Raw genomic sequence first — 21,829 nt, forward strand, 5'->3', positions numbered from 1 at the left:
AAGCGGAATAAGAAAAGGTTTGATTTGCCATGTTAGTTCTAGAAAATACGTGACATCTTAGGACCGAAGAAAGCGACGTGAAGGTGACCTTTCAGGAGAAAAATCTTAGCTCAAACAATAATTATCTCATCTTCAATAAAATACATAATTATATTTGTTTAGAGGCATACGTGAAAACTGGCACGTTCGCCTACCTACACGTGCCATAATCGCGGAAAACAATGAAAATACAACATTACCCTTGTCGCGAACGGCTCAATGTTATAACATGCGCAAGATTACGTTTACTTAAGGAGAAATTTGCCTTTTGATAAGAGTGAAATTATAAGAAAAGACCACACAACTTGACTAACCTGCAGACCCGGTCCTGAAAAACAAAATGGACCTAAATGATAAAATGGACAATCCGTCATACACGTCTTTAGCATGCATTATGCCTAAGACTGTCAACGTATTTAAGCAAGGCGGAGAACAATACACAGACATTTTACGTCTCAATGGTCCATCGAAATAAACCGCTTCATTTCTTACAGCTGTATCATGTATGTTACAAAACGAATGAAATTAAAACATAATGTAGCATTCATATTTACTCGAACAAGAACACAATGCGTTTGCGCCGCCCACACGCTACCGCTGTGTCATCAGGGATTACGTTCCGTCTGATTTCATTTAAAATCCTGCCAAATAAATGAGAATCTTTGTTGTATGTAGAGAGAAGGATAGCTAAAGTGCAGCGATCGGTCATACCACATACAATCCTCACAAAGGACATATAGTAATATTTCCAGAGGAGACAAATTATATCCTTGGACCAAACATCATTATGCGCAACACGTTGACAGAACATGTAAAAAGTAATAATACAACCTCATTCAACGTACGTGTGTCGAACAAACTAACAATAATTCGTAATCTACAAAACAAGTCGTCAACTAAATTGAATTTGTATTGAGAATTTAAATTTATGAATTTCTTGAATGGTTCTCAGAATCAGCATAACAAAGTCTCCATCAATTTTGATTTACTTTAGCCTAGTGAAGCCTCGTTTGCATTCGATAAGCCTTCAAGAACATTCCAGGCTGGCTTTACTACTGGTAACACCAATTTCGTGATATTTGCCAGCTTCAAAGCTCTTCTATAGAGAAATTCGAAAGCCCCTTTTTAGATTAGAAAAGTAAATAAAACTTACATCAAAGAAATGCGGCCTCAGTCTTCCGATAGTGTACTTGGCCACATCAGTGGTGAGCTGCTGGCAAGCGCAGCCGAAGAGGAATACTCCGATCACGTGGTAGGCCTCCCAGACCCAGGCTGGGATCTCCCGGCCTAGGACCTTACGGGATCTCCCACCAACGTAGTCGCGCAGTCTTATCCATTCTGTGAGGGACATCTGTGGAAGGGGAGATTTATTAAAATATCTTTTGGTACTGAAGTGTGTCCAAACGTCTGGTAATCAATTAAATATTTTTATGACCCGACATTAATACAAAACATTTTTGAAATCCTAGAAACAAACATAACTCTGACACCACTGAGTTATTAAGATGTCCATAAAATAAATCGCTACAATATTTCAACAGCATCATTCTAATAAAACATAGAAGCTACACACGAAAATATCATGTCCGACAAAAACGTTAAAATACAAAAAAACCGACGACACACTTTATGCATGGGAAGTCGACTACCAATACACGCATGTGTCAATATTGGCGATAAGCCAACATCATTAATTAATTACTAACTAATCACTGGGAGGCGGTCTGCATACGAATGAGGCAGAAGGCGTCGAAGCGTGACCTAGCTTAGCTGAACACAGGTCATTACTTCTCACGTGAAATCATAATTACCTACGATAGAAATGCAACACAAGACTCGATGACTTTATAATAAGAAGATGCGTCATCCCATATCCTAATGAATATTTTTTGCACGTTCGACTTTGACAAAATAAGTATGACGCAAGCCAAGAAAGGCTTCAATAAAATAATTTGCAATGCGTTCATATCCTGTGGTTCTACATCAATATTTTAGCTTCCTTTGTCAATAATGTTTATGAAGAAAAGAGAAATATGTCCCAGCCCTAACCTTACATTGCGTGCCCATTACATCTGAACAAAAAAAACACTTAAACGCTATACAAGGTTTCTGGCAGTTCCCCATAATTTTTATTTGGAGCATTTCCTTCGCGTAATTACGTAGTATTACAATTCGCGTCTGTTGCAACTAACCTTGTGCTGCATACGACTAAGGTCAGGTCACACGCGCATGGAATTTCATACCATATAAGTACTGTTGCTAATTTATCTGATTGGTTAACATATTGATTACAGAACTGCATGTAATCCAGTAGGTTACCAAAGGGAATCAGTACGTAACTGTCTCATGGTCTATCAAATTTAAGTATCCAAAATGTGAGATCAATGTTTGAGGATCCATTAATCATCACCTGTCGCGGGTTAATATTAACTTCTTTTGGAGATTCATGTTAATTCCTCTTTAGTAATCTAATCTGATGCAGTCGAGTATCGTAGTTACTTGAAGTAACTATATGAACTTCACAGTTCAGTTACCATGTCTTACCAGACCCAAGGCTCTATCAATTCCCACTGAATATATTTGAACTATTTCAGTTCTACAGTCTCAGCTTTCGTGAGCGATATAAATGGTTATGTATGAACACTGTTCGCGATGTCGCCGAGGAAAACTAGTAGGCACCAATAAAAGTTTTAGCAACAAATACGACTTTAACTGCTTCGCTAGACTTTTTGACTTGCCTATTTTTGCTTATTAATGGTTTTATTTGTCTTATGTTTGGTCTTCACCTTTGGGGTTGTTCCAACATTCCCTTATAGCTAGTATATAGGCATTTAGAAGTAGTGGTCTGCTATCTGCATATCTTAAGATCTTAGTGAGTATCAAATGCTAGTTCCTAGTTTCTACCTACACAAGCCTAGACCATCATAACCCTAAGTTCACGAGCTACGATCCATTGCCATATATTTCGCATATCCGCAAATCTAATAGGGTCACCACCCACATAGTACCCGTTACTAGGTTTCATGTCAATTTCGCATATGTTATCACCGAGCCAGGAAACTTGATATCTAGAACAGTCCTAGATTCAGTACAATTCTATAATTGTGTATATGAGATTTATGTAATTTCTAGTGCAAGAGAAATCCAGGACAAAGTTTCATTGAAGGTTCTTTACTATCTTTATAAATTGTTGAGTAAATAGTTCTTCAGATTGTGCTAATAAACTGTTGCAACACTATAGCAAATATATTGCAGTATATATTTACTTCGTAATCAATGGAAATTGGGTCAAGTTGGTTCTTTGGCACCGCGTATAAGTTTGCTTACTTCTATTACAAGAGTGAGGTAAAGAAAAGAAGAAAGAAAGAAAAAACATTTATTGACACAACACAAGACATACATATAATAATAAAAAGTACAAAAAAAAAACACAGATAGTAGGTTGCGCCAAATAGCATCCAGTTCAGCATTATGCCAGACAGCTAGTGCCTGACGCTGGTTTTCAACTGGACCTATGAGGAGTTGCGGGTGTCAAACGATATGAAATAATGTATGCTTTATGGAATTAAAAAATAAAAATAATAAACTAATAACTGACTAAAAAAAAATATATAAAAAAAATTGATAATAAATATGGGTTAGGGATTAGACACAAAATATTTAAAAAAGGTACAACAACACGCACAAACTCAGTTAATTTCTACCAATATAAAATGCATCAAGAAGTCGCAAATCACGAAGCAGGCTTTCCAGAACCCCGTGATTATAAAATAGCTTCATAATATCAAAACCATCCAACAGGATATTAAGACCCTATTTATTATTCCGAGCTTGCAGGAGCCTTAATTGTGAGTTCCACCACTAATTCCTTAAAGCTGAGAAAGGCATACAAGTAAGCAGATGATATAAAACCTTTTTGACTCTAGAAAGCACACATTATAGACAGCAAACGCCAATGACTAACTTTTGACAACGACCAGAAGATATTGATTGAAGTCTTCATAAAGATGTAAATAGTAAGTGAAATCTATGTATAGCAGAGTTACAAGGTGCAAAAAACTTGTTTATACAACAGAAAGTTATAAGTGGTAGTGTTCCAGTACATAATAGGAAACTGTTATTACTAATGCACGATTTCACAGTAATTAACCCTAGGCTTTGTTTGCATACTATTGTTTTGATCAGCGTTAATAACACTGCTTTTGTTCGGAAACTAATTTACTAAGAAATAATGCAAAACTTCATTGAATTATTAATTGAGTTGTTGAACGGTGTGCAAACGTTTGTGGATACACTTTGATTATTTTCAATTTCCTATGCTTTTCACAGATTTCATGATTCTTAATAGTGTGGTAAAAAATCAGCAACATCTGCAAAGTTTTAGTAAGTCCTTCAAAGACACCAAACTCTGTAAGAAGGGTGTCAATGGAAAGGGCGTCTGATTTCCTAAGGTCAAATTTTCATACATCCTCTGCAGATTTGTCTAATAACTAGTTTCTCGTTTGCCAATATTTTTATCTCGTTTGTCAATTCTTTTTCTTATTATTTACCAAAAAAGTCAACAAAGAAACTATTACCTATTATTATTAGTCAAGTCTGTCTAATCATTAATAAAACGATGACAAATAAAGTTATAAGAACCACAACAGACAGACAACAAATATTACATAAGACGCAGATGATCTTGCATCTAATGGTCAAGGACATAAAACATAAACAATGACTCATAGTAAACTTGTGACTAATAAATAGTAAAGGGCTTTAACCGTTTGAGGATGGACCTGCAATATCACTTACATAAGCATCCGATAACAAAATCAAAGTAATGGGAAACAATGCGGAAGAGGTACATAAAAAGTCCTTTTCACTTCAACTTGCCACAGATTTATTGACAACTGTCATTACCTTTCTTCCTTTAACTTTCAAATCGCTGTTAGGCAAAAAAAGTAATAACTTAAGGCGAATGCTATTTTACTGACATTCCATGCCGAAGCTATGATCCTTTTGAAAAAGCACAGTTTTATGGAAAATTGCCTATTCATACACGTCCATAAGATTGAAATCTAAGGCAACTACATCATTAAGTTTACCTAGGAACCTAGGTCGAGCAGTCATGCTTGTAGCCTAGACATCAAATATTGAATTAGCTTGCAAAAATACTTTCAAAGATAAATGGACCCGTAAGCATTCTAATACTAAAAGGTGTTCACCTTAAGATGATGCCCGCAAAAGAAAGAGAAAGATAAGGTGTGTAAATGGGTGCTAATGGGGTGCTAATGGTTGCCAGATAACGTATGCAAACAAGATTCCGTAGTGTTTAGCATAGACAGTGCTGAACAAGCTGGTCTTTGAAGCTTTAATAACAATAGAATATGTTTAAGTTATTTATGTATTTGACTAAGTAAATGAATATAATTTGAAAGTTGGTAGAATCTTAAAATTGAATGCGACCAGCAGTAAAAGAATTTAGATAAATAAATAACAACAAAAACAAATAATAAGAGGAACACATAATAAGAGGAACACTTAAAAGCTTTAGATGATTATTTTACTTGTGCAACAAGACGGCCAGTGATTCATTTGCACTCAGCAAACACTTCATTACTAAATCCCCCCAAATTATCTCTTCATTTCTTTCGAAGACAGCCTCATAATTTGCTTTGAAAGAATGTCTACTATCACAGCAAGTCTCTTTTAATTAGAGTGAGATGCTCGTATTTCCCTCCATTGCTCACCAATTACTTGATTCACAGTACTTTATGATTCTTAGTAACGATACACATCTACATCGCTCTGATAACCGTGGAATCGCACTCGTAGATCTATCATACGACATGGATATTTATTAGTTTTCACAATACAGAAGAAACTTTCTCTACTACGATTTAGCTATATACTAGTAGTATGGAACTACGAGATTTGATAGAATTGGAATTCAGCTATCAAGTCTAACATGGCTTCAATCTTTCATTGATGTTCAATTTCCCATATTTGTCACGTTTACCCTTAGTTGTCAGCTTTCATCGCGTTTAATCAAGAACCAACAGTTTTAAGAGGTTAAATAAAATCCAGGAAAACATTTTGCAACATTTCCCGGAAAATAGCGATAAAAGTATTTTAATGAACGTCGGGAATGAGCAGTTGAGTCGGCATCCAATTAAATCATACTGCGAACATCTATCCGTTAGCTTGGCTTACACCTAAAATAATTGCTACAAGGTTCTAACATACTACTTGCTTTCATACAAACAGAACATGCCTCAAGCAAAATAAGAACTTACTAAACAGTCGGCTTCTATAAAAATGAAAAAGTAAACAAAACAAACAACAGTCAATTATATAAACGAACACACTCGGGAGCAATTACCGAGGAAAACGAAACACACCAAGAAACCATTGATATACAATCATTATTTAAAACTGTGTCTGGTAAAGATGAATATATTAGCAGCACGCTAAGTACACTAAATTTAGCTAGCTATTTTCATGCCAATTAGCCTATATGTGAGTGGGCAATTGTAATTATCGCAGTGGTTACATAAACCTGTCGTGCAGGACCCAAACTGGGCCTGCTGGACTGAGTTGAGTGCTACAGCCTGCATACTTCACAGAAAAGTGTAAAGCAAGATATGCACAGAAAAAGAAATTTTGAATTGAAGTTCAATGGATGGAATTCCAATGAAATGAAAATCAAATCAAATGGCGAAATCGCGATTGAAATTTATCATGGTTGAAGAGTAGATTGATCTTAAAGCTATAATAAGCATATCTGTGCATAAATCACCACTTTAGCTACGAAGATGTCTTAGATAAGCTAAGCTGAAGTTTTCAATGTGTTTCCTAACACGATAAAAGATCGTGTTAGGAAACATGCATTTATGGAAACTAGAATTAATTGCAAAAAAAACTTCCTTTTAAGATTCACGTAGACATTATTTGCACTCAGCTATTATCACCCAATAATAAAATATAAACACAATATTATTTATTAATAGAGGTTGTTTATTTATAAATGCCGTGCTAAAATAGCGTGCAGGCACGATTAATTATGTTCATGCAAACGACGAGGGAGAGAATCGCATGAATTCACATGTAATATTCATTGATGCATCGACCCGAGATAATGTTTTTGCGCGACATACCGAAGAAGCAATGGAGCACGTTGAACGAACGTAAGATAAAAGATACGCTTTCCTCACGATACGGATACTGCAATCATCTTGATTTAAATGTATCGGTCTGACTCTAATGTTTACGATATGAGTAAATATGAGTAGGCTGGGAAAGATAGATGATTAGCGTTTACTACAATGTCAGTTTTATTGAAAACAATTGTGCGTATGAGTGCTTTCCAACATGCTAAGCGTAAGCAAAACTACTCAATTTTATCGTGAAGTATTCTACACGACTAACAGTAGATACATAGTTCCTTAATCGAACTATATCTGGTATATTATCATTTACACAGACGTTTCCACTAAACAGTTCCATTATTTAAGCAAAGATTTCGAAAACCTTTCCAAAAGATTAGGACTTATCTTTTATTTCTTGCTCTGGTATTTACTTCGGAGCAATATTGTTATCTTGACAACACAGTTTACGGCTTGTTCAAGAATTCCTGTTGCTTAGTACGAAACCAGAAAGGATTATTAACAAAATAGCTGTTGTAACCGTAGTTTAGGATTAACACGCTATTTCTGTGGAAAGACCAGCACATGGTAACGTTCAAGATGACAATTCACATGATCCTAGAGATTTAGATGTTAAAATAACTATTGTTAATTAAAATAAATAAGAATGATCTTTTCATAGAATCAATTCCCATAGCGAAAGGAGTATCACCTAATTTTCATTGCAATGCTGATCTTATAGGCATTTGAAGACATCTACATATAGACATCTTCATATAGACATCTTCAGGGAGAGTATCCACCGTGCCATGAATATAAAGTTGATGGACGAATCATAACACAAGACTATAATGTCAAGGACTCGCCTTGGCATCTGATAATGTTCGAATTACTTACTCACCTACATAAAATAGGGCCTGGGGATCACTATGCCAAGTTGTCCGTGAATTATGTTCTCTGCATAGAATCGTAATATTATTGTCTGGTTTGTTTGCGATCATAAAACCATATGTATTTAACATTTAGATAAAACTTAGTAAAATAAGATTCCCTATCATAAAGGAGTATCTTTATATTCAAATTAAGTAGGTGCCTATTAAGTTTAATGCATTATGAAATCACCATTGATAGAATCAGTATTAAAATAACAATTTGCAGCACAAACATAACAGATAAGTTTAAAACGCTTAACATGTTTGTTGAAATTCCGAGACTCGTTTACGATCAAGATAGAAATCACAAAAACAATGCATGCTGAAGTTGTATGCATGCGATTTATTTGCTCATAAACCGATGAGGCATGTCAATGACATTGCACACTGCGTATTCTGTCGACTATTCTTACTGCAAATTGCGAAACTGCAGCTGAAACTATTTAGACTCCACACAATACATGTAGCTGTACAGTTAATGCTGCTGATGGTCCAAGATTATAAATAAAGACCGTCTTTTATATATTTAAGCTATTCTACTTTACGTCTCGTTTGTTCGTCTTTATCTTCTTTCAAGAACTCCTGATTAAAGACTAGCATGGCACATTTGAACTTCTTTAATTTTAAAGACATCAGAATTTGTGAGTTGGTAGATAAGGTTAGAAAACCATGACACGAAATGACAACCCATGCCAACAAAAACATCTCTGGACGCCTTAGTTTATGGATCGCTCAAAACAAAACGACAAATGCCAGCAGATCAAACAAACAATGAAGAATTGTATAAAAATCTATTTACGATCAGCAACGTAAAAAAATCGGACATAGTACCAGCATGCTAAATTTAGAATTCAATGCCGTCACAACATAGTTTGGAGTAGGCAACAATTTCCTAGTTACAGTATACATTAATGACTGTACTATCGCTGTTACATAGTATAGAAATGGACCCGTTAACCGTTTTCCCATTGGTATATTATTTGGTATATTTCCATGTTGACACTGTTAGAACAATAGCTTTTGACCCAGAAATAACGTAAGCTGAAAATCACAGTGCACATAGCCAGTTTGCAGAAACACAAGTAAAAGTTAACTTTGAAAGGGTTTTTGCTATCTGAGATTTGCATCACTGCGCAATGATTTGGTTCAAAGGACAATATTATTTTCTAAAGAAACCTTTTATTGATTTCTATATACGGATGAACTCTAAAATTGCGTATATTTCCAGTTAAGGGTTCTTGAACAAACTGTTATTTCTATGTAGCTATTCCAAGTAAAATGATAACATTTACAGTCTGCCAAGTTAATGCCTGAGGAACAAATAATACTAAATATTTGTGGAGAGATTTCCTAGACTGAAACATTTCAGGAATTCCGTAAATACGGAAATATTTGTTTCAGGGTTTATTAACCCAGAAGACATTTAATGTTTCACGTTACAATTCGTTGATCAAATGAATAGCTTAATTACTGTCTTAAGGTTACTCAAGACAGATATGACAATTTTCGACAATCCTTCTTGAGTATTTGAAGAAGTTATTTTCTATAATGAACTAAATTAAAAAAATAAGATTTCTTGAAGAGCAGTTAATAGCTATAAACATGTGGCAGCTATTGTTTTTGGCACTGATGCAGCCGCTGCCGGCTGCGACCAGGAATGCCCTCAATCCAGCGTTGTGAAATGAATGGCACGAGTCCGAATTAACTTTGAGTGACTTCTTAGACTGACAGACTCCATTCAGTAAGACCTACTTCTGAGATAGTTTGTGTTTGCTCAAATATATCGCGTAGTACTACAACCGAAAGAGAAAATCATGTAAAAAACGTGGTGTAAAAAAAAGACTCCCATAAAAATTATATATACCAAATGTATTTGGTTACTGTTCTGAAATTTTAATTAAGTACACCTAGTTGACAAAGAGCTTTGTTTATGCTAAAGCAGGAATTAGGGATTATGTTTTAATAGTTAGGTAATGCCGTGATGTTTTACTTAGCATGAAACGTATGAAAGTCTAAATATCTTTTGTTAGATTTTGTCGCCTTAAAAACGACAAACGTGGTGCATCATAAGCAAAGACACTGAACAAAACTTTAAGGCTTTTGAGTTTGTGCTGCCAATACATAAATTGGAACAAAAAGTAGATTCAAAGAAGTAATAAGTTTAAATCTTAGGAAACGTTTTACAAAAACAAAACCACATGTCATTTGAACACGCAATAACCATAAAACTATAGTTTCACACATGGCACATTAAGACCTAAATTATAGAGCTATCTACTTCGCAACAACTATTTATCTTATTTTAAAGCACTTGGCGACCCACACCAATTATTTTTATTATCCCACCATTAATTATCGCAGTGTGTGGTCTGCACATTACCGCACTTCATATCAAAAATTCAATTAAATTCGACGAAAAACAAAATTAGCCGGGTTAAATAAATAGATAAGATAGTTACAAGGTGTATCAAATAGCGCACGTTGAATGTACGCAAATATTTGTTGTTAGTTGTTGATATGAACAAGGACAAAAAGACTATAATGCGAAATCAAATATTGCTGATAGATTCATAGTTAAAACAGATGGCACAAGTGAGCGTCAAGTGTTTTTCCACAATAAAACGCCCGCTTTATTTAGTTCTTAATAGCCAGAACAGATCTACTGGTCGTTGATACCAGTGCCTACGTGGTTTGTATCACGCACGAGGATTTTTTATCCAGCCTCAGACTTAAAAGCATCCATCAAATTAGAATGATGAATAAAGGTAAAACCAGTTAGAGATTTGAAGAAGACTGAAGTATAATTGCAGAATGGTTAGATCAAACACATAAACAAGATATTAAACAATGTAGATTAGGCAAACTTGACTGTATTATTTTTGATGTTCAAGAGATCAAAAATAACACAATACCAAGACTTGTTAACGGTCATGGAAAATACGATGACAGACGTGCGTGTATTGTAAATTCTGGAAATGCAAATGAGAAAATGATTGGAGTTCCCGATAACGAGGCTAAAAATAGCAGAATAGAAATTCATTTCCAAATAGTAGGAAATAACCTTGACAATATTGACTTGAATGAAAATTTAGCACCCACATCATGTGGAGTTTTGCCAGTAGGTTACTATTGTATGCTATTGTAGTCATGGTCTTTGTGCCTAAATGGTACACCATCATGTCTCCATACTTGGTCTTCTTATGCAGTTGCTGCTGAATTATATTATCAACGGGTTCTCCTTTTGATCAGGTGACATCAGTCAACTTACGGACATCAGTATTGAATACGGTATCGCTCATAGCAGTAGAATCTTGCTTTGCAACGTTTTATACGAAGCATTAAAAGTCCAATTTTGGTATACATGATAAGTAACATGTTCCAAATTATAAATGAAAATAACTTATTTTCTAAACCCTTTCTTGCATTTTCGTAGTTACATACTTCTGAATCACCAATACTTTATTTACAGTAAGAAATATTTATAATATCAACATTTTTGCGATATTCGTGGGTGGCACGGTAGCAAAATATACAAGTGACATTGGACTAGTGAAACAGTTTTCAAAAATACTCCGTTGACGTAAGGGAGTAAAAAAAAAACAATCTTCTTCTTCTTGGCGAGTCGATGGCAACTTAAATTTTGGAGGCCCAATATTTCGCTACGCATACGGCATTGTCAGTAGCGTTGTAAAGGTCCTCCACTATGCAGCTGTCGGGGCATAGTGGACAGCATAGAAGGTGCCGCATGGTTTGTGGAATGGCACCACACCCGCAGCTGTTGTCGTCAGTATAGCCCCACTTACATAGGAAAAAAAAAAAAAACCAATCTTAGGTTTATATTTAAAATACTAGTTTTTTAGGCTTCCAGATTTGTACCCATAAAAAGTGAGTGCTCCTAAGCTGATTAAGATCACATCATCAAGAGATTAAACGAAGATATCTATCAAACACACGAATACCACCACAAACTATTTAGTTTTACTAAAGTTCATTTTTATTTTACAGGAAAATTTACACGCGAATCAGCAGTTAGCAGCATGTCAGCAACATCACATACCAACAACGAGGAACAGAAGATTAAAATGAAAATAACCTCGCCATTAAAACAATGGAAAATTACAAAAAACAATCTCATTATAAGACATAATTAGGTAGGCATTTAAATAACAATCCTGAAGTCGCGGTTAACAGAAATAAAAACAATGCCAGCGACTTGGGTGGTATTATTATATCATACGCAAATGACCTACAGTATATTTTCGATGATGAAAATTAAATTCTTGGGTGTCAACGCTCAATGACGAAAATACCATTAGTCTAGATAACATTTGGCTTACAGTTTCAAGAATAGCAGATTTGGCAATTAATTAAATTTTATTGCATTCAGTTGGAAAAATATTATTCAATTTAATAGTAGATATAAATTAAGGAAAAATATGGAGCAGACATTGCACGTGATTGATTGGCTGTATCTACGTGCATTTTGTAAAGACTGCACATGATATCGCTGAATGACTTGCTGGGAAGCTATTTTATGTCTTTATTTCTGGTTAAACGTAGTGATAAACGAATTCTACGAAAAATAGTATTATCTTTTATGCATTCTTCTGAGACTTCATACGCAGCGTCATAATGTGTCTCGCGAATTCCTTTTCCCATTTACCAAACATTGAATCTAACCTTAACAGACACTTCTCCAAAATTAAATACATCATCAACATAAACACAGACACTGTTATCATCAGCATGGTCAATATCCTCATACTTAAAGCTTATAAAACTATATAGGACGTATAATCGAGTATCGACTGGCATCGTGCCAAGTACCGCCATCTTAGCGGTCAAGGCTAATGGAACGGTGTGGTCCAAATAAATACAAGTGACAGCCTTATGAAGTGTTTGTGTGAAATATTTGGTGAATCAAAAGCTGAGGGTAAACTGTTAGAAACATCGCAAAAAGTAAGACTTATTGAAAAGGAGGATGAAACTTTTGATGATTAATTTTGGCTGATTTTAGAGGACGATGACTTCATGTAAGCTTATTTGGTATCAATAGTTATATCAATAGTTCATTATCAAGAGGCATTTTCCGAACAAATAATGATAGAAATGCTTTCTTGTAATTGCACTATATAAACATAAACTTCAAAGCCTTTCACATAAATTACAACCTTATTGGTTCTATTATCTATCTATTATTGGTTATATATGGAGTTATTTAATGAAAACCGTAAAACGTTGAAAATATTGGCTAATATTTATGGGCATGTAAGCGTAAATGTAGCTAGTAACCACATTGTAGGTTTGTTACGAACTCGGCTGTCGTGCATCGGCCAGTAAAAGTCCTCGTATCTTAAAGTAAAGGCTGACCAGTTACATGCAGTAAAAATTTAATGTCATTATTTAACGCAGCCGTTTACCATGGTGAAAACATTAATATTTATATGCCTATTCACACGCAAAGCCTTTTAGCACTAGCTTAAGTTATGTGAGGGGTCAGTCGTACTTAAAATTTAGTAGTTTAGCATAAGGCCTACCACAAACCACTATGTTTATGCATTTATTGATGAAAGCAGCAAGATAAAGAACATTATAACATCCTAAACAAAAGATCCTAAAACAAAAGCTAACACGATAGACCACGCACAAACTTATAAAATCAATTTAGCTATAAAGACAGTCTATATTTTCGCCATCACTCAAAAGCCAGACATGAAAGCAATAAGTTGATTCGCCCATAAAATTGGCTGCACGATGAACAAACGTTGGCTTGCCATGAAGTACTCACGCTTGATTTCAAAAGCTATGCTAGGATAAGTAAAGATTTTTCTTAGCGCTTGTAACCAGCATTACATTTCTCAAAATCAGATCTACGCTACCCTTTGATAAATGATGCACAGCACTGAAGACGAATTGGTTCAATATGGTTGCTAAGGTGATTGGACTCTTCAGTGAATAACATACTAGGTATAGAATACGGGAGTTGACGAGCCCACATTTGAAAAGGTCAAAGTCACGGGTAAAATATTGGTCTCAACGGATCACCGGGCAAACCTTCACGGTGCGATAAGTGGAGTATGTCATCATCGTTATTGTGTCAACTAAATGTGTCATTTAGGAGATGTTAAAGCAACAGACGCTTTATATGGATGACTCTTTTATCTACGAAATTAATTATTTAATCCACAATGAAGTCTTAGTGTATGCCAATATTTTTAGGGGGTCTTTTTATGAAATACATATGTTTAACTAGTCTAGAAATTCAACAGTTAAACACTTGGATTTGTAGCATTATCTAGTTGAAAACATGCTTTGTAAAATTACTTGAACAAAGTCATTAAATGCATTAATTTATAAGACTGTTATGATTTTACTGCACTACTGTACACAACGTCGAAATTATTCAAACATTCGTAATAACCTTAAACTATTGTTTTATTGCAAGTTGTTAAGCAATTTCCATTGAGACTGATAACGACACAGAAAATAAAGTAATTAATTTTAAGAACTTTAGAACGTAAGCAAATATATATCACGATTTCTAAGTTCTGCCATATATTGATAATTTCATTTATATTATGGTCGCATAAAATGGGAAAGTAGAAGAGCAAGCTCCAAGAAGGAGATAATATCAAATGTAATTAAAATATTACAATAATTAAGTAGAAATGCACTAGACTGCATAAGTAATTATAAATAATCGCGTTCCCTGCAATTTATACATAACATGCGCTGATTAACCAATTAAACTATGCAACCATGGTGACAGTCTAATTTCTAATGAAGACAAAAGAATGAAAGCGTGAAATCGTTGCTTTGATTCAGGGAATTTCTTTCATATTGCCATTCTAGTCTCGTAACAACAAAAACAATAGAATGGACTAAACTTAACTAAACATTCACAGAAAAGCTCAATACAATCAAAATTAGAGTACTAAGTGCTTTGGTTACAGGTAGAGTCACATTACGAGTACTATCTAAAATTAAAATGTCTTTAACGATACAGACAATAATTATCTCGTTAAAAATAGTTCATAACTATTAAGTGACACTAGTAAACATAGCAGACGTACGAATCTAATTTTAATCTCTATAACTTACACCCAGCCTTGAAATTAACAACCAAGCACTAGCGGCAACCGAAAACTACAATTAAAAATATTCTTCATCCCTTGAGTGGAAAAATCAAATCAAATTCATTAAAAATAACACTACAGCTACGTTTTTACAACGCCCAGTTATTAAAGCCGACATTCTTCTGATAAATTTCTTAATAAACAAAAATAGCTAGATTAAAATAATTAACGTATCCGTTGTACACACAGAACATGCAAAAGGCGTGCGTTTACGCAAGCCTATCCTTACAAAATAACCGCCCATTGCAAAATAAAAAAACAACACTTAACTTGTAGTAAGTACTACGCAGTTAATTTGAAATGCAAAATGGTAGAACATTTAGAGTAAACCAAGTTCTTAGATAAACACATGATGCATACAAATAGATCGCGTCAGGATTTCTAAATGCTTCACACTGATGCTAGGAATCCAATAAACGGTATTACAAAACACAAATCACTTGAACAAACATTCGGCCCGTTTGGTATCAAAGGCGGAATCTAAATCAGCATAGTGCAGACATTAGACATTGCTGCTAGGACACTCAGTGCTGCAGTGTAAATAAACGACGTGTCAGCAAGTTAGCAACCATGTAATGCTGGTAAATCTACTTCTCATTCATTCATTTTATTTACAGCTTTAAAGCCTGATAAATACAGTAACAAATTACAGCATAAAGGTAGCAAGATTTAATGTACTACCAGCCACATCGAAATAAATTTTAAATCAAATTCATTTCTTCGTTACAATTTAATTTCATCCCAATCAGAAGATATAAAAACGGTCCCACAAAAAACTATCATTGATCTACATAAACGACACTTCGATACGTGAGAGGCAATTTTCAACCCTGCCATTAACGACGAATTTTAAACAGTTAGTCACGATAAACATATCATAAACGCTGATGTTGATAATTAACCGCGTAATTTCGGTACGGAACTTAAAAAGAGGAAACTTAATAGTGCCCATAATGATAGTAAGCTGAAACGAATAGCTGTAATAGTAGACGAAGTAGTATTTGATTGCCATCAAGCTATTAAATCCATAATTCAGGTCAATGGAAACAATCGTAATATAATTAATGGGATTCAAACGTGATTGGTACATGGTGAAAGTTAAGGGCTAAATCGTGCAGAAAGACTCAATCATCGAGTTAGATCGTGCTGGTACTTAATTATGTGGAAACCATGCACTTAAACATAATGGAAAGGGCAAAGGTAATAATTATGATCCAATTGATATGTTCAAGTCGGAAATTGATCAGGTCTCTCGCCACAATTTTCCTGTTGATGCCAATTTTCTCATAGTTATAGAAACGTATTTACAGACATGTGCACGTGCTTGATAAATTCAGGTCAATTACCTGCCAGAATTTGATGTTAAAAAATGATTTTACCTTTAGCAAAACATCAATACAGTTTTAGTTCTTATACTCTACTTTTAAGTGCAATCATCTCACGCGGTTCGCCGCAATTCTATTTTTCTTTACCACGTCCGCTCGCCGCCACTTTTTACATTACTTCATTCACATCAACAAAAAACTTGAGCAAATTGCTAAACGCCTTCATATTTTTTCCACATACGTCAGACATCAATTAAATGGATCTAGCAATCGAATCTTTCAAATGAAATGTTCACTCAACGATATATTTATCTGTTATTCGATATATTATGATCTATCGAACCAGCTATAAATATTGAAGGTATTCAAGACGTGTTTATAAAAATAAGCACTTGAGAATTCGATAATTTATTCCATAATAAAGTGGTTGTTAGAAATATTTCAGTAGTTATTATTAATTTATTGACCAACGAACGAATGATAGAATCTATACTTCAATGCCTTATTGTATGTAAAGATTTCACGAATTTCAATTAAGAAAGAACAAAATGCTATAAGTATTTCAATCTGTAGCATAATTGCTTTTTTAGTTCCGAACATTGCAACCGAACTCGGGAGTAAAACCATGTCGGTAATAAACGAATAAAAAAATCTAATCGAACACCGGATGGTCTGGCAAATAAATAACACGAGTACATTAACGGACTTGTATGCCAGGCGATTGATCTCAATGTCTTGTTTGCATCGACAAAAAAACTCGGCAATAAAGCAATTTACTGTTTAAAGATTGTTGATTTTAATGTCACAAAATAGGCAGCCACAGAACTAGATAATAACAAGATCCCATCACGAACTGATCTAGTTCACGATAATGATACGTTCCAGTAATTACGGAGATCAATCTTTTTGTGCGCATAGATATGTTAACATGTATGCTATAAGCAGATATTATGTTACTCCGACTTAAAGATTGCTTTCAACAGGGTAACTGATACCGAAATTGAAGTTCACATTGTGTATTATATGACAGTTATAATTAATGAGAATTATCTTTGCGAAATGGTTGTCACAAGGTTTTTAAATACAGTGTGACATTGTACAGATGTCTGTGATTACGTTTAAAATAAAAAGGCACTTAGCATTGGAGCGTCCATTAATACCAAATCTGTTTCAGATGAGGCCACCTACGTAGCAATAACGTTCAGGGATGACACTATAGTAAAAACGGTATCAGGTACCAAATGACAGAAACAAGAAGAGGAAAACGTGCAGTCTTTCCCGCATAAAGGACAAATCGGATCTATAATTAACAAGTCAAGGCCGATCTTCAATGTCCGATCGTTATTTATAGCTATTTAAGTGGGTGCAATCGATAACAACGTGGGAATCGAACCCACTCGTCCTATTCAACGTATCGTTTTCGAATGCGATGGACGAGAACGATTGGAAGGGATCGATTCTGACGTCGATAACACTGTATTGGACTATGTAACGGTTTGTTTTGAATAAATTAACGAAAACAGTGTTAGAAGAGACACTAAAATTAAATTTATTGAAACAAAAACGCATTTACATTAAACAAGAATCCCAAATGCAAAACAGGTAAGTAATTCGAGACCCTTTAAAAACTCGAATGTCAATTACGTTTTCAGAAATAGAAAATCTATATTATTTATACAGTTATTTCAAAATACCAGCGACACTGATATAATTATAACAATTATTCAATTTAGTGATTGTAAACCTGTTGAAACCTAAGCCTAATCTCATAACTGAAACTCGATAAAATATTCCTAATCTTGATCTCTAACTTGAAGCTAAGGCTTTAATTATAGTGGCCTTTAACTAAAGCTAACAATCACCAGCTAATGAGGCGGTGTAAATAATAAGATTGACAATCTAGCACTGAATTATTGAACAGCTGGTACTGAATAAATTAATATAAATAGTGTTAATGAAAACACTGTAAGATAAAATATCCCTTGTAGGGTATGGAAAGATATGGGTAATGACAGCTAGTGGTTGATGCCTCGCATTCTATATTGTCCACTTTGCATAGTTAATTGATGATCAACTTGGCAGGTACCGTAAACACTGATAGGTGAAGCGATTACACGTGTGGTGAATACGTCCTTCTATAGAACCTTTGTGAAGAAAATTATAATGGAGATCATAGCAGTTTTTCTGCAGAATTTAAAGGCTTAAGAAGGTTAAATTGTTTACTATAGTAGATAGCAAAACATCTTAATCCTTAATCCTTGATACCTACTCCTATTTGCTCCTACTGATCGAGAATAAATCAGAAGTCCTAGTTATTTATAACTCCAAGATGAATTAATCTCCTCTATAGCTATACTCCCACGTGGAAAACTGTTTCTAAAGATACAAGAACAGAAAGACATCATAGATGAAGATTTACAACCAGTAGCAATATTTCAAGAGCTTGCAAAATACCGGTAAACATTAGAATTAAGTACATTGGCAAATATCATTATATCAAAATCACGATAGTTGCATATTTGTCAGAACTATATTATTTATGTGTTTGCTAATATATAGTAATGGCGTTATGTAAATGATTTAAGTAGCACTTGAATTTAGAATTTGTAATAAACTGTAGAAATAATTGAGATAGAAGGAAATATGTTGATAGATAGAATAATAGATCCGGTAGTAATAAGTAGAATACAAAACAAGAAATAGCGTTGACAAAGCAATTGTGCTAAATATAATCGATGTAAACAAAGTTCGTAAAATATAAAATCAGATTAGGAAACTTACTTAAGAGTCGTATAAAATCGTTGTGAAATCATTTTAGATCCAAAATAAATAAGCCAATGCTCTTTAATGGCTCGTGTGGGAAGATAACTTACTGATACAAATCCTGTCTAACTACGAAGCGACGTTAGGTAATATGTTCAAAGTTACTCAATACCGTGGGAGAGCAGTCGAACAAAAAGGTATTAATACAAATGTAACAATAAAAGAGCTACCAATTTAGGTGTGCGAAATATACAGAGAGCTAAGTCTAAATATCGCTTTCGAATTGGGAGTTGGCCCTAATAGTAACATAATCGGAGTTCAAATTTTTGGTTCTTTATCAGGTGATAGTAAAGAGTTTGACCAAACATTGGTCATATTTGTCATTCGAATTCTAATCGACTCAAAATGTGTTATACCAAACATGTTGGACCAATATTGGACCGATAAGTGTATGGACATAGAAATTATGAGCAAACATTGATCGATGGCCCACTAAGGCTATATGTTTACAGAAGACGGTAAATAGAAAGAAAATAACATTTCACAGGTTGGAGATCTAGTTTAGTGTGAAAGTGTTACGATTTTTGACCACAAGAGACAATAAAGGTTACGTATTTTAGTGTTTTTTTCAATAGAAGAAAATTCAACTTACCGTAACGACTGGAAGACCAAGCCCAACAATGTACAACATGACATTGGTGACGGTGGACTCTTTGTAAGGGTGCTTAAGGGACTCATCGTCGCAGAAGAAGCCCCTTTTGTAGGGGGTGCCCCAGAGGTAGAAGACTAAGATCAGGAATCCAACTGTAACAATGAAAAAATCTTGTTAGCCAATCATCTTGAAATCAAAAACTCAAAAATATAAAAGTGCAAACAATAAACGTTGTTTTTCTGGATTTAACAGAAACGTATAAAACTATCAAGGGATTATACACCTGGCTAAACGACAAAAAATAGAAAAGATAGTCAAAACATTATAAATAAAGCAGTAGAATTTAAACATTTGGATAACTCTAAGTTGCCACCATCACGGCACGGATCACGCCCTGCAATTTATTAAGATGATTTTTTAAACATTCTTTTAATTGGGTTACGAACACCGTCTAAAATGTTCACTCTAAAATTGCAGTCACTGCTATAACTCTTTCACGGCTTGCATTAACTATGGCAGATATTCCTTTTACATAACTAGACACTTCCTATCTAAACTAAACATAAATCTTGGTATTTGATAAATCATCTTTGTTCGGTTGTAGTTTATCATGTTCTAAGCCTTGTCTACTTGTCTTCGGCGGAGTGTTCACAACTGTTGATCTCTTTATGGATGACAACGACAGCTGCTAGGATGGCAACACTTAATAAATCATCTTCCAATTTTAGTGCTCTTAAATTATAGGTACTATGTTTATTTGTTGCAACATTTTGTTTTATTGTTCAGTTAATTAAAGACTACATTTTCGTAATACAATTACTAATAAAACGTAATACAAGCGAGCAGAATTTTAAAATAGTATAAATGTTAAATATTTTTCAAAATACCAGGAAAATAAGAAAACAGTCGAGCATCCACATAATTTATCATCAAACTAGGCACGCCTTACTACTACCGAATGCGTGAAGTAAAACAGCAGGCAGAAGCATGAACAATCAGAGGCGAGCGTCCATAAATCATATAAGTATAGATTTAACGTTCGCGCAGGCGAGAAGTGAATATAGTCTATTTATAGGCTCCCGATTAACTCAGATTAATGTCGCGGACAACGAGACCATTGATTAATGAGCTTATTTATACGACAAGTCAAACAAGGCGAAAACTTATTAGGACTGCATACAGACAGGAATGTGTAACAGACCAACGGTGAATAGATTAATGTTGCTAACCTAGAATTTGGTTGTTACAATAATAAGATGGTAATTTCTAGGCTTAGCAATTATCGGATTGCAAATGCTGTTGTAACTTCGGCAGTGTTAAAGATGTTAATATTAAAGCTCGTCTTTTTTTTTTTTTTAGCGACGTAAAATCATCAAATGACCCCTCCCGCTGTGGGTTAGCAGCGGTGAGGGAGTGTCAGACTCTTACTGACTAAAATCGTCGTGTTCCGTCATAGACCTTTTATGTACCAGGGCCGCGGTATCTCTTTCGAACAACCCGCAGCCCCGGCAGGCCTTGGCCCTGCTGGGCCCCGCTGGGGTTGCTGACATCTCTTTGAGGAGCGCGTGGAACAACGCGCGCCGTCGACACGGGTCTGTCGTCTAGAAAGACAGAGGGACGATGAGCCACCCGAACTCACCGCCCACAGACCCACGCCTACGGTGGCCGGGAGTCATCTCGCGACACCCGGCGCCCATGGTGTCTACCTGGTCCAGCGCGGCGGCCGGGATGAGAGGTGCGAACTCTCTGGCGTTCCGCCTCCTCCTTCTCGAGCATGACCGCTTCGCAGAAGGAGGCGACGGCATCCCATTCCCTCTCGCCCCGGACCATGGCCTGAACCAGGGCCGGACGC

At 35.1% G+C, this 21,829-nt stretch overlaps 1 protein-coding gene across 1 annotated transcript in view; it reads right to left on the bottom strand.

Moving 5' to 3' along the window:
• Positions 1-21,829, bottom strand: part of LOC124638285 (putative phosphatidate phosphatase) — an 84,552-nt gene that overhangs the window by 35,247 nt on the left and 27,476 nt on the right. The window contains exons 2-3 of the mRNA XM_047175217.1: positions 19,978-20,129; positions 1,193-1,390 (exon numbers count right to left, since the gene is read on the bottom strand). Of these exons, the coding sequence (XP_047031173.1) occupies positions 1,193-1,390; positions 19,978-20,129 (350 nt within the window). The remainder of the gene's footprint in view (positions 1-1,192; positions 1,391-19,977; positions 20,130-21,829) is intronic.

The sequence above is a fragment of the Helicoverpa zea genome, chromosome 17 (assembly GCF_022581195.2).
Source record: "Helicoverpa zea isolate HzStark_Cry1AcR chromosome 17, ilHelZeax1.1, whole genome shotgun sequence".
Lineage (NCBI taxonomy): Eukaryota > Metazoa > Arthropoda > Insecta > Lepidoptera > Noctuidae > Helicoverpa > Helicoverpa zea.